Consider the following 14,019-nt stretch of genomic DNA (forward strand, 5'->3'; position numbering starts at 1 on the left):
TTTTTTAATGTTATTTTACCTTTTTTTTACTATTTGTTTTTAAAAATACTTTTGCCTGAGTAGTTCAATGTTACCATAGTAACATTGTACTACTCTAGGGGATGATTAGGGATTTTTTTACAGTTTTCATTGCAGGAGCAAAAAGATTATTGCTCCAGCAATGCAATGCTTGCTTTGAACTGTCATGAATGGGTTACGTTTGTCACAGTTCAAAATAGTAGTGATCTGTGATTGGCTAAAGCTAATCACATGGTACAGGGTGCTGTGATTGGCCCATGTACCATGAAAGAACTGAGGCAAATCACAGCTCACCAGGAAGAAAAGCAAAGCTGTTCTGAATCAGATTGATTCATAACAGCTTTGTTAACATTGAGGTCATGTGATGTGATCACCAGGATCCGCATTCGTGGGGGGGCGCCCACTCGAGCAGGCAGCTCGGTACAGCCACAGCGATGCGTGATGCCACAGCGTCGCTGTGCCTGTAACTGCTTCCCATCCGCAGTAAAATGTGAGCAGGAGGACAGGAAGTGGTTAATATAGCAGAAATTTATCATTTTACCTTGCATCGAGTAAGGTAGTGATACAGTAAAGTGGGTTTTGCTCCGTGCCAGAGAAATATTTCTGCAGAGCACCAAGGAACATGTTCTTCATCATTTTAACACTGTGGTCCTCATCCACTTCTTTTGATAAGTCTCTGTAGCACGACTGCAAGAATTACAGTCAGGTCCATAAATATTGGGACATCGACACAATTCTAACATTTTTGGCTCTATACACCACCACAATGGATTTGAAATGAAACGAACAAGATGTGCTTTAACTGCCGACTGTCAGTTTTAATTTGAGGATATTTACATCCAAATCAGGTGAACGGTGTAGGAATTACAACAGTTTGCATATGTGTCTCCCACTTGTTAAGGGCCCAAAAGTAATGGGACAATTGGCTTCTCAGCTGTTCCATGGCCAGGTGTGTGTTATTCCCTCATTATCCCAATTACAATGAGCAGATAAAAGGTCCAGAGGTCCAAAGAGCTGTCACTATCAGTGAAGCAAGCCATCATTAGGCTGAAAAAAACAAAACAAACCCATCAGAGAGATAGCAAAAACATTAGGCGTGGCCAAAACAACTGTTTGGAACGTTCTTAAAAAGAGGGAACGCACCAGTGAGCTCAGCAACACCAAAAGACCCGGAAGACCACGGAAAACAACTGTGGTTGATGACCGAAGAATTCTTTCCCTGGTGAAGAAAACACCCTTCACAACAGTTGGCCAGATCAAGAACACTCTCCAGGAGGTAGGTGTATGTGTGTCAAAGTCAACAATCAAGAGAAGACTTCACCAGAGTGAATACAGAGGGTTCACCACAAGATGTAAACCATTGGTGAGCCTCAAAAACAGGAAGGTCAGATTAGAGTTTGCCAAACAACATCTAAAAAAGCCTTCACAGTTCTGGAACAACATCCTATGGACAGATGAGACCAAGATCAACTTGTACCAGAGTGATGGGAAGAGAAGAGTATGGAGAAGGAAAGGAACTGCTCATGATCCTAAGCATACCACCTCATCAGTGAAGCGTGGTGGTAGTGTCATGGCGTGGGCATGTATGGCTGCCAATGGAACATGTTCTCTTGTATTTATTGATGATGTGACTGCTGACAAAAGCAGCAGGATGAATTCTGAAGTGTTTCGGGCAATATTATCTGCTCATATTCAGCCAAATGCTTCAGAACTCATTGGACGCCGCTTCACAGTGCAGATGAACAATGACCCAAAGCATACTGCAAAAGCAACCAAAGAGTTTTTTAAGGAAAAGAAGTGGAATGTTATGTACTGTCCAAGTCAATCACCTGACCTGAATCCGATTGAGCATGCATTTCACTTGCTGAAGACAAAACTGAAGGGAAAATGCCCCAAGAACAAGCAGGAACTGAAGACAGTTGCAGTAGAGGTCTGGCAGAGCATCACCAGGGATGAAACCCAGCGTCTGGTGATGTCTATGCGTTCCAGACATAATTGGCTGCAAAGGATTTGCAACCAAGTATTAAAAAGTGAAAGTTTGATTTATGATTATTATTCTGTCCCATTACTTTGGTCCCTTAACAAGTGGGAGGCACATATGCAAACTGTTGTAATTCCTACACCGTTCACCTGGTTTGGATGTAAATACCCTCAAATTAAAGCTGACAGTCTGCAGTTAAAGCACATCTTTTTTGTTTCATTTCAAATCCATTGTGGTGGTGTATAGAGCCAAAAATATTAGAATTGTGTCAATGTCCCAATATTTATGGACCTGACTGTACATCTGAGGCAAAAGAATCTGAACAACTCATTTAGCGAGTCATTTCTCCAAAGGGATCCAAGATATTGATCTTCTTTTCCATGAGTATCCACTGATTTGCAGTGAAAGTTGAAGGCAGCTCTTGTTTCATCACACATACTCCAATGGCCCACTTCCTGCAGCAGAGAATATGCAAAGAAGTTTGAATATTTAAAGTGGCCAACTATTCTGCACTCGACTCCCACAGCATCCACAATGTGATAAAATACCCTCTGTGACAGCCACCTGCTTTGTATATGACCACACATGAAAGACTCTGAAGTCCAGCATCTTCCACTCCTTTTATCATATTGCTGGCATTATCACATGGACAGAACTTTGGACAGAACTTCACATGGACATGGACAGAACTTTTGGAAATTGCCCAAGTCTCAAGCATTTCTACCAAATATAGGCAGCATATCTACATTCATTCGGTACTATATAGTTGTTTACAGTGTTCTCATAATTCCATTCCATGTTCCCAAATCCGTCTGCTGGCCGTGAGTGTTGTGACTTCACCAAGCCCCTCCCCTGCATGTAACGCCACAGGGTCACGTGGCTTCCTCAGTGGGATGTCCATCGCATTTGAAGTTTAGGTGTTGGTTGCATGGAAAGAAAAGCTAGTTTGAAGACAGCTGTAAATTCTCCGTGTTCACTTTTGTGTTTCATTTTGAGTTTTTTTTATGAGATTACTAGTATTATAAGCACAGTTTTTGAACCTTGTCTGGATATTTTTGCAGAGCAAAGTTTGCAGTCTGCCATTCGTGGCAGAAAATGAAAAATTATTGAGCGACAGTTTGTCTAAAATATATAAATGGTTTCACTTTCTAAATAAACCCAGTAAGAGATGTCCATAAAGCTTCATAATATTAAACTACATAAATTATATGACAATAATATAATAATAAAATTGGGGCAACCCTGCCAAACACTGTCCTTCACTGTATACCATACACTGACCCTCCACTGTATACCGCACACTGTCCCCCACACTGACCCTCTATTGTATCATGCACACTGTCCTCCACTTTATATCGCATAGTGACCCTCCACTGTATAACGCACACTGTCCTCCACTGTACCGTGCCCTGACCTTCCACTGTGTAATGCATTGTCCTCCACTTTATTACACACTTTGACCTTCCACTGTATAACGCACACTGTGCTCCCTTCTATACCGCACGCTGACCCTCCTCTGTATACCGCACAGCATCATCCACTTTATACAATACACTAAACTCCACTGTATAATGCACACTGACCCTTCACTGTACCACACACTGACCCTCCACTGTATAACGCACACTGTCCTCCACTGTATAACGCACTTTGACCTTCCACTGTGTAACGCACACTGACCCTCTACTGCATAGTGCACACTGTCCACTGTATACAGCACACTAAACTCCACTGTATGACGCACGCTGTCCTCCACTGTATGACACACTCTTCCACTGTACAATGTATGCTGTCCTCCACTGTATTATGTACACTGTACAACGCAATCTGTCCTCCACTGTATAACGCACACTGCACACTACACACTGTCCTCCACTGTACAACGCGCATTGACCTTCCACTGTGTACCACACTTTGACCTTCCACTGTATACCACACACTGACCCTCCACTGTATAACGCCCACTGTGTTCCACTGTATAAACGCTCATTGGCCCACTGACCCTCCACTGTATACCGCATACTGACCCTCCATTGTTCATTGTCTAATCCCCTGCATATATTCTTTTCCTGCTCCTTGGCTTTGTGTACGCCTGTTATGTGACCAGTGTGTTCACAGAAGAAAAATACAAGCTGCACTCAGAAGGTTTTTTTACCTTCATGCATAGAATGCATACAGGTAAAAAAAAATACCTGCCCTTACAACCACCTTAAGGTGATAATGATAAAGTTTAGAAATTGAGGAGGCTTCACTGGGATTGTGCATAAATGGAGATTTTTGATGTTTTTATTTTTCACTATGAAATAATGTATTTAAAGTGATTATAAAGGTTCTTAAAAATGCTATACTTACCTGCTCTGTGCAATGGTTTTGCACAGAGCAGCTCCGATACTCCTCTTCTGGAGTTCCCCGCTGGTGCACACCATAGCTTCCTATGGTTACATATGTGCAGACTCAATCCTGAGCTGTGCTGTGTGTGTCTCTTGACATACACAGTGCAGCTTGGCCCCACCCATGCGCCTTCACCACTGGATTTGATTGACAGCAGCAGGAGACAATGACTGCTTTAACTTGGTCCAGTGAGGAGGGCGAGACAGTAGAGGGTACATTACTGGATCGAGATCGGGCTCAGTAAAGTACTTAGGGGGAGCTGCACAATAAAGTTTGTTTTACCTAATGTAGAGAATGCATTAAGGTAAAAAAAAAAAAAAAACCTGAAGCCTTTACAACCACCTTAACCGTCCTCTTGTGTTAGTTTCCTGTTACCATCTCTTATGTTAATGGGTCGGTTTTGACCCGTGTCTTAAATCAGCTGTAAAATACACTAAAAACAATTATCTATCATCCAATTTGTTTCTCATCTCTTGGTTACCTTGTTAGGCTTCCTTATCCATGAAAATATTATCCAGAACTTGGCTCAATGAAAATCTTCTCATTTTTGCATGCTACAAATTGGAGATGTGCACTCTGCAAGTCACCAATTCTATACTGAATTGGCCTCACATGTCTGGACATGCCCGTCTTTGTTTGTTTTGTTTTTGTGCAGGTATACTGGAAAACAAGGCAAAATGAGAATCCCCTAAAGCTCACATGATTGGGAGAGGAGCTGGCTGTCAATGTGCTGGTTGACAGTGAACTTATGATTTCAGTTTTGGCTCTAATTATTGCTTTATAATCTTATTTTTATAACTGGGTCGAAACCAACCCTAACAGCACAAGAGTCATAATTTCAACTTGAGCATTTTATAATGTAGTGAAAACAATTTTTTTATTTTGTTGAAATAGAGGTTCCTGACAGTCAGAAAGCCTTGATGCAATAAACAAATTTATATGGTTATTTTATGCATTTAAAGCCTAAAAACAGGTCAGTGATGACCCTAACACAAGACAAAGGTTAATACATTTTTATTTAATCATAGTCATTAAGTTTTGGTAGAAATAAATATCCCAGCTGTGGAAAGATAAAGTCTGCTTTTCGTGCTTAAACTTATTTCATATTTCCATATGGTTGTAACATTTTCAAAGCCTTTGGTGGCATGGGGAAAACACATGCACCTTATAGTAAAAATATTTATTCATTTATGGAGTAGAGAAAAAAAGCTAGACAACTTTACAAGAATTTCTTGGTGTAAAGTAGAGCCTGGCAGTTGAAAAAACTGTCCAGACAGTGAATGCTGGGAAAAATTATTTTGTCAAAAGAAAATGAAAAAATTTCCTTTGACAATATTATTTTTCCTAGCATTCACTGGGGAGGGCAGAATACCTCTGGGAATATGTTTTGCTTCTAGAAAAATGAACATTAGGCCAAAAGGGTACATCATCTTCTAGTAGCTACACTTCCTATACATAATGAGTAAGGTCAGTTTTGCTTGGTGTCAGTAGGAGGTAGGACATCTCAATGCATCTCTACTGGATTACAGTATGATGATGAAGCTGATGTTTTCTTCACTAGTATGTATGATCATCTGTTGCAATTATCAGTTTAATTGAGGTTGTTTTTACTATATATGCCAAGTCTAGAACATGAAGCTTAACATGCTATTCTTTCTGTTTTTGATTTGGAAAGGTTTGGCATACCTGGAAGCTCTGAACTTTGAACGAATTGTTATGTGTCAGCTCAACCCACTAAAGATATGCCTTCCCACAGTGGTTAATTTTTTTGCTGCCATTACTAGGTGAGTACACCTTGCATCTTGTCTCTGGGTATATATTTTGCCTAAAAGAAAATGAATAGTAATAAGGTTAAAAAAAGACACAAGTCCATCTAGTTCAATCAGAAGACAAAATAAAAAAAAATTGCATGCTCAAAAGTAGGGATGCACCGTTTTTGCCAGTAACAAGAAAGAAGAGATCTTCATGTCAGTGTGAAGCAATACACTGGGTATAATATTATAGAGCTGCTTTTACGCTGATGGGCTGCGGTTTACCCACACCGTGGGTGCAATGTAGTGTACCTGTAGCTTTCCTGCGGGTTTGGTGCTCTCAGCCACAGACTTCTATTTCCTGTAGGTTTGGTGTACTATCTGAAAGCGCACCAAAACTCCTGAATGCAGGAGTTTTGGTTTACTTTCAGAAAGTGCACCACACCTGCAGAATATAAGAGAAGTCTTATGGCAAAGCGCAGATAACCCAGGAAAGTCGCAGATGCACTGCGCTGCACCTGAGGTGCAGGTAAACCACAGCACATCAGTGTGGAAGCAGCCTTATAGGGAGCTTAGAACAGTAAGGATTCATGTACATTTGCAGGTTGGGAGATGGTAAAACCCTATAGTTCTCCAAGCTTGAGCTATGGCACGTTTGGCCGAAATAAATGGGTAGGATGCCAATTTCTGCTGAGATCTAGACAGACCCAAAATTGGGCAGTGCAGAAGGGCCACCCTTGAATCCCTATGGACCGTAATGTGAAATAGCGTTTGTAGCAAACCAAAAACCCTAGACTAGAAGCCTGTCAATCGCGGGCACGACCACCAAATGTGTAAGACGTCCCCGCGTAGACCACAGTTCCAGAAACAGCTATCTCCGCCAGTTGGATTAAAGTGAGCAATCCATGCCGGGACCCAGTACCACCGCAGGAGAACTTTGTAGGCTGCCTCAAGAGTGACTGTATTAAATGAACATTTTGCCACCATCCCCCAGGCCCTACGCTAATCCTCGGTTGCAATCGAGCTACCCAGATCTCGATCCTATTGAGAGACATAAGACATGGGTGGTGAGGAGGACCTACTGTTAAGGGAGGCATAAATTACAGAAATGAGACCAGGGGACCCTGGGGAGTGCTGACAAACGTGTTCAAAGGATGTTTTGCGGTAAGGGTATGTAGAAGTACAGTGGAGGGATAGGACCCAGTGGCACAATTGCAAATACCAATAATGTTCCTGTAACGGGACCCCCCTTGATTCTTGAAGAGACTCCCATGAAGGAAACGTATGAGTGTTCAGAAAATCATGTACAATAACAAAGCCATGGGAGGTCCACCAAGAGAAAGAAGGGGGATGTTCTAGGCCTGGCGGAAATAAAGGATTATGCTTGATCGGCAAAAGAGGTAGAAATGATGAAATCAAATTACCTGAATATTTTACAGAATCCCAGGTTCGTAAACTGTGAAGCATGATAGGGCTCAAGTCCGGAGGGCGTAACTTAGGCGGGAGCCAAAGCAATGCAGTTAAGGAAAGCGGAGCACAGTTGGGTAATTCCAAGAGTACCCATAACGGGATATCTGTCGTGGCATGGAGCATAAACAACTGGGAAATCTGAGCCTCCAAGTAACACCTAGAAATGTGTGGAACTCCTAAACCTCCCTGTAATCTCTGAGTATATAGAGTGGCTCTAGGCACTCTGGGACATTTATGAGCCCAAATAAAATGGAGAATCCGGCTTTGTAGTACACGAAGAAAAAACGCAGGGACCTGAATAGGAAGAGTGCGGAAAAAGTACAGGATCTTCGGCAAGATAGTCATCTTGACAGCATGTATCTGGCCAATCCAAGATAAAGAAGGAAACTGCCAAGAGTGAAACAGGGAAGTAACAGAGCGCAATAAGGGGTAATAATTAGCTGAAAATAAAGTAGAGTAGGAGGAAGTAAGTGTGACGCCAAGATAAGCCAGAGAATGGGATGCCCAACGATAGGGAAATTGTGTCTGCAACTATTCAACCAGGTCGCAGGGAGCGTAATATTCAATGCTATGGTTTTAGACAAATTGATGCTAAGGCCAGACATAGTCGAAAAACGGTCCAATATGACCTGGAGGTTGGGGAGAGTGATGAGAGGATTGGTTAAAACCAAAAGGGCATCATCCGCATAAAAGTTGGCCTTATATTGCGTGCCGGCATAGGGGACATCAGAAATATCCGGGTGATTCGAATGGCTGCAGCCAAAGGTTCAAGATCGAGAACAAAAAGAGCAGGTGATAATGGGCATCTCTGTCTCATGCCCCTGAAAATAGGGAAGGATGAGGAAAAAAAACCTGCATATTTAACAGAGGCCGAGGGAGATGAATATAAAGCTGAGAGCCATGCCAGAAATGCGTCACCAAACCCCCATCTAGATAGCGTATATGTCAAATATTCCCAAGAAAGTGAATCGAACGCTTTATAGATGTCCAGGGATAAAAGGAACCCTGGTATCCTGCGACGATGTAAAATATGAATGAGATGGATGACTTTACAGATGTTATCAGCAGCTTGTCGTCTCGGAATGAAGCCAACCTGATCTCGATGAATAAGGGAAAGTAGATACTTGTTAATTCGGGTGCTCAGAATCTTTCCCAAAATCTTCAAGTCCACATTTAGCAGCGAGATCAGTCTAAAACCTTGCGGTTCAAAAGCATCTTCAGTTTTCTTAGGGATCATAGTAATGTGCGCCTTAAGAGACTCCATAGAAAGCCGTGAACCCTGCTTCAAGGAATTAAAAAAGGCCGTCAAGTGAGGAACCAGAACGGTGGCAAATTTTTTATAGTAAAGCCCAGACAACCCATCTGTGCCTGGAGCCTTGGAGGCCTTCAAAGATTTGATGGCTTGGTAGAGTTCAGATTCAGAAATATCTGCATTCAGGGCACCTTGGGTTGCAATGGATAAAGAAGTTAGGTGCAGCTCAGCGAAAAAACTATCAGCATGTTCATTGACAAAGGTGTTCGGTTTTTGGTATAGAGAGGACAGAAAATCCACAAATCTATGTGTAATCTTCACAGGGTCCGAGGTAAGGCCCACCGCCCCTCATTTGGAGTTGAATGGTTTATGCGTGCGACCAAACGAATTAAGTTTCTTGGCCAACATTGGCCCTGGTTTATTGGCGCTTGTATAAAACCTGTGTCCGGCCCAATGTAATGCCTTCTCAGCACGTGTAGTGGAGAGAAGATCAAGTTCAGCAGCCACCACATCCCGAGTTTTCCTGTTGGCTGTAGTCAGGCAGGCTTTCCAAGTAGCGTCCACCATGGCCAATCTCGAGGTCAATTCCAACATCCTCCTCTCTCTGGCCCATTTCCTGGACGAGGCGATCTGAATCAAATGACCCCTAATGGTGGCTTTGTGAGCCTCCCACAGAGTGACAGCCGAGGATACAGAACCCACATTGTCCATAAAATAGGACTGAATGTGCGAAAGAACCTGGGAGCAAGAAGCCCGATTGGTTAGCAGGGATTCGTTGAGTCTCCACAAAAAAGAGGGCTGAGCCATGCCAGAAAGACATAGTGAAAAGAACAATGGGTCATGACCAGATCAGGGTGAGGTCGAGATGACAATCTTTTGAATTAAAGATAAATGTTGGAAGGAAATGAGAACGTGATCTATCCTACAAAAGCTCAAGTGTGGGGCCGACGTATTCCCGTGACGTAAGATGCATTTCCCGCCAGACGTCTACCAATACATAAGCTTGCAGCGTATCACGCAATATAGATTCCTGAGAGAGGTCGTGGCTAGGGGTCCCTTCCGTCGGCTAACGGCGATCGACAGATGAATTAAGAGCAACATTTGAATCGCCCAGCAATATGAGAATACCACGTTGGTGGTGCGAACTCTCCTTCAACAAGTGAGAAAAAAATTTATGTTGAAATCTATTTGGCGTGTAATAACCCACCAGGGTCACCTCCTGGTACCAAAGGGTTCCCCAGAGGAGCAAATACCTGCCGGTGGGATCAGCTATTTCCAGGTTGCAAGTAAACAGCAGATTGCGTCTAAAAGCAATTACCACGCCCCTATGCTTCTCAAGGGCCAAAGCAGAGAAAAAGGTTGGATAATGGTGAGAGAGGTGGCGCGGAGGATTGAGAAAACCTTGTCTCCTGCAGACAGACTACGTCCACGTCCTGGGACTTAAGATGATGGAACACTTTAGAACGTTTGGTCGGAGAACTGAAACCATGGATATTTTGAGAAAAAATCTTCAAAGGTTTTAAAGCCATACTGAGTCAAAGGAATTCAGCTGTCAAAGTACGCTAGGAATAACAGTGCAATCCTCAAATGCAACCTTACCCTGGGCCGCCCTGGATCCGTGAGAAAAGAGAAAAAAGAAACCGAAAAGTAACAAGATACAGAAGAAGAAAATGTACACTCCAAGATAGTGTAACGAAACCACAATCAGTGGAAATTGTGTCCCAACTGCAAGGACACACATAGGGGGTGGCTCTACCACCAGGCACATGGGTGCGTCATAGACAACATAATACAAAATGAACCTGCATGGGGAGGGGAAGAGAAGGGGAAGGAAAAGGAGGGAAAAAAAAAGAGGGGGGGGGGGAACATAACAGGTAAAAGGACGTCAAGCACATTATCGTAAGGAATGCATAACATGACACCGTAAGATAAAGAGAAAATGTGAACAGGTACACAGACATATCAGCATACTAGAAATGAGGCATTCCCAGGTCACGGTCCCGTAAGATCAAAAACCAATCGCACCAATCGTATAAGGCATAGGGCCATGAGCCAGGAAGGCCCAATAACACCCCCCTCCCCCCAAAAAGTAAAAAAAAAAAAACCCAGGAGCTGGCGTTAGTCAGGGATCCACATAACCAAAATCCTTGTATAACAATAACAGTAGCGGAAACACAATAAAAAAAATGTAACTCAAAATTGGACCGCGAGGAGCCGGCAGGGATGAAGATCATCATCAATATAGACCAGTGTTGCATAGCAGAATATTTCAAACTGTAAGACTAAAAACACGCAACTTACAAAAAACTTACAAAAAATTCGCCCTACAAGGGCCATTCAAGGTCTCCGCACCATCAGAAGCGCGGAAAGTCAGGTCAATGGGTCAAGCCATCTGGAAACGAAAAATCTTACCCATCCAACCGTACTCAACCTGGATTGGAGAGGGAGGATCCGGACAATGGAGGGGTATTAGGGAGGCTCCGTTTACGGCTGTCAAATTTCTCCCATATACGCCCCAGCTGAGATGGAGGATGGGATCCAGAGGGCCGCACTGGGCTGTCGGAGGTATCCCGCGAGGGTAGAAGGTGTATCGCCTTCAGGGTCGACTTGGCCTCTTCCAGATTGTGGACAACATGGCTCTGACCTTGGTACGTGAACGTGAGCTTAAATGGAAAGCCCCATTGGTACTTGATGTGACAGTTCAGGAGGACTGACGTGAAGGGTTTCATCTGTCGACGTTTCTGTATGGTGGATGGTGCCAGATCCGCGAACAGCTGGTACGGATGACCCTGAAAGTGAAGATCTTGCTTGTCTCGCGCAGAGCAAAGGAGCGATTCTTTCGTACGGTAATAGGTGAATTTAATAATGATGTCCCTGGGAGGACCCTCAGACCTCCTCGGACCCAGGGCCTGATGAATGCGATCGAACACCAAACGGTCTATCAGTATCGTCGGATCCATCTCTTGAAAAAGCACAGTAGCGGTGGACGTGAGGTCGACGATGGCTTCGGGCAGGCCATTCAGGCAAAGATTACCCCAACGGGACCTATTCTCAAAATCTTCCAGACACAAGAGAGCCCCGTCAAGCTCTCTTCTCAGATCTGTAAGGTCTTGTTCATGATTTTCGATCACCGTAGCCGCGGCATCCATCTTATCTTCAAGAACATCAGTGCGGCTGCCCAACTCACGAATTTTCTTGGTGAGATGATTCGCCAGTCTGGAGGTAGCAGTGTGAAGCTCCTGCTGCAGCATGGTCTGGAACCTGGCCAGGAGGTCTGTGTCCCGCAAGGGGGGCTGTGGGTGGTCTGCGTCCCGCAAGGAGGGCTGTGGGTGGTCTGCGTCCCACAAGGAGGGCTGTGGGTGGTCTGCGTCCCGCAAGGAGGGCTGCGGGTGGTCTGCGTCCCGCAAGGAGGGCTGCGGGTGGTCTGCGTCCCGGAAGGAGGGTTGCAGGTGGGCTGCGTCCCGCAAGGCAGGCCGGGGGCAGTCTGCGGCCCGCAAGGAGGGCTGTGGGTGGTCTGCGGCCCGTAAGGTTGTCTGTGGGTGGTCTGCAGCCTGCAAGGGGGTCTGTGGCGATGTCAGGCAGGCTCTCCGGACCGCCCGAGGGTAGCAGCGTGGATGCAGCCGAAATCGAGGCTGGGGATTCCGCTCGCGAGTAGGCCACATCTGCAGGCCGGCTCTGCAATCGAGCACTGGAGGTGCAGGGGGCTGCTGAATTCTTACCCATTTTTGCGGGGGGGTCAGCGGAGGGTGAGGGCATGGATGGGGGACAAATCGGCGCTCCCCAGAAGGCAGAGGAAAACTTAATGTGCCCGGTGGTGGAGGAGCGCGGCTAACGAGCTGCCATTCTTCGCGCTGCTCACGAGCGCCCCCCTGTGCCCCGTTCTTTAACCAGTCTTAGCTTGGCATCATAACTTGGTCCTGTCAGCTCTAGAGAATCCTCCCTTTGAGCTCATTCGGGATAATCGTTTGCCTGATCTTACTCGTACATTGGTGTTTCTTGTGGCTGTCACATCAGTGAGACAGGTCCTGGAACTGGCAGCCTTGTTCTTCATAAGGACAAAGTGGTTTTGAGATCTCCAAGTCTACATTCTCTCTCAGCTGACTTCTCCCTACCACTTTAGTGAGGACATTATCCTGCCCTATGTCCAGCCCCATAACATCCCAAAGAGATTTCTCTTGTTTGTTTAAATACATAGAATGTTCAGTGCCAGTTTACCTCTCGTCACTGCTGAACCTCAGGTTCTCGACTTATCCTGAAGCTCTCTTAAGGACTATATCGCATCTTGTTTCACTATTTCTAGATGTATTAGGCAGGTTATCTCTAACGCTTACACGTTAAAGGATAGGAATTCTCCTTTCCCTGTTAATGCTCAATTAATGCTCACTCGACTTGCTCAGTCATTACCTCTTGGGATTTTCAGCATCAGCTGTCTGTTTTTTAGATTTGTAAGGCTGCCACCTGGTCTTCTGCTTACACAAATTTTACCGGGAGATGTCCCATGGTCTTGATTATTGGAAGACTGTGATCTGTACTGTGAAAAATTAAGATTTTGTTTTACTTACCTGTAAATTCCGTTTCTTGGAGTACCGTGCAGAACAAAGACTACCCTCCCCTCTTTCCTACTGTTTCCTCTTTTTGCTTGTTAAAAAAAAAAGCTGAGGATTTCTTGAAATACACATTATATTATATGGGACTTTTTTTGCACATATGTTATATTTATTTTATTTAGGTGTTGTCACTAGGCGTATAGTAGTAATTGGGAGGCATTGCACTGTTATTTGTTTACTGTATCATTTGACACATATATATGAGTGTGTGAAGGGTGTAGGTGACTTTACGAGGGATTGTTTTATATTGGTTGCTCACAGGATTAACACCAATATAGATGTTCAATTTTCAGTGAAGGTCTGCTTTAAAGTGTTACTAAACACACAACAGTAGAATGAGTCTGTATATGCAGTATGGCATGCTTGTTATACTCACTGTGGAACATAAGGGGTTAATCCTCTGCATTGTGTAAAAAGGCTGTTTGATCCTTTGTTCTCTGCCCCTCCTCTTGTTGAAATGACCACTTGATACAGACTGAATCCATAGTCACATGCATATGCTCAGTTTGGTGTGTATTGCTAGAGAGTTGTTTTTTTTTTCCGGGAGAG

The 14,019-nt window shown here is 44.2% G+C and overlaps 1 protein-coding gene across 1 annotated transcript in view; it reads left to right on the forward strand.

Annotated features, from left to right (window-relative positions):
- RRN3 (RNA polymerase I transcription factor RRN3) overlaps positions 1 to 14,019 on the forward strand; it is a 600,941-nt gene that overhangs the window by 518,925 nt on the left and 67,997 nt on the right. Inside the window, exon 15 of the mRNA XM_089657080.1 lies at positions 6,066 to 6,174. Coding sequence (XP_089513206.1) covers positions 6,066 to 6,174 — 109 coding nt within the window. The remainder of the gene's footprint in view (positions 1 to 6,065; positions 6,175 to 14,019) is intronic.

This window comes from Staurois parvus, unplaced genomic scaffold, assembly GCF_062004578.1.
Source record: "Staurois parvus isolate SC_StPar_1 unplaced genomic scaffold, SC_StPar_1.0 ptg000962l, whole genome shotgun sequence".
In the NCBI taxonomy this organism is placed as follows: Eukaryota; Metazoa; Chordata; class Amphibia; order Anura; family Ranidae; genus Staurois; species Staurois parvus.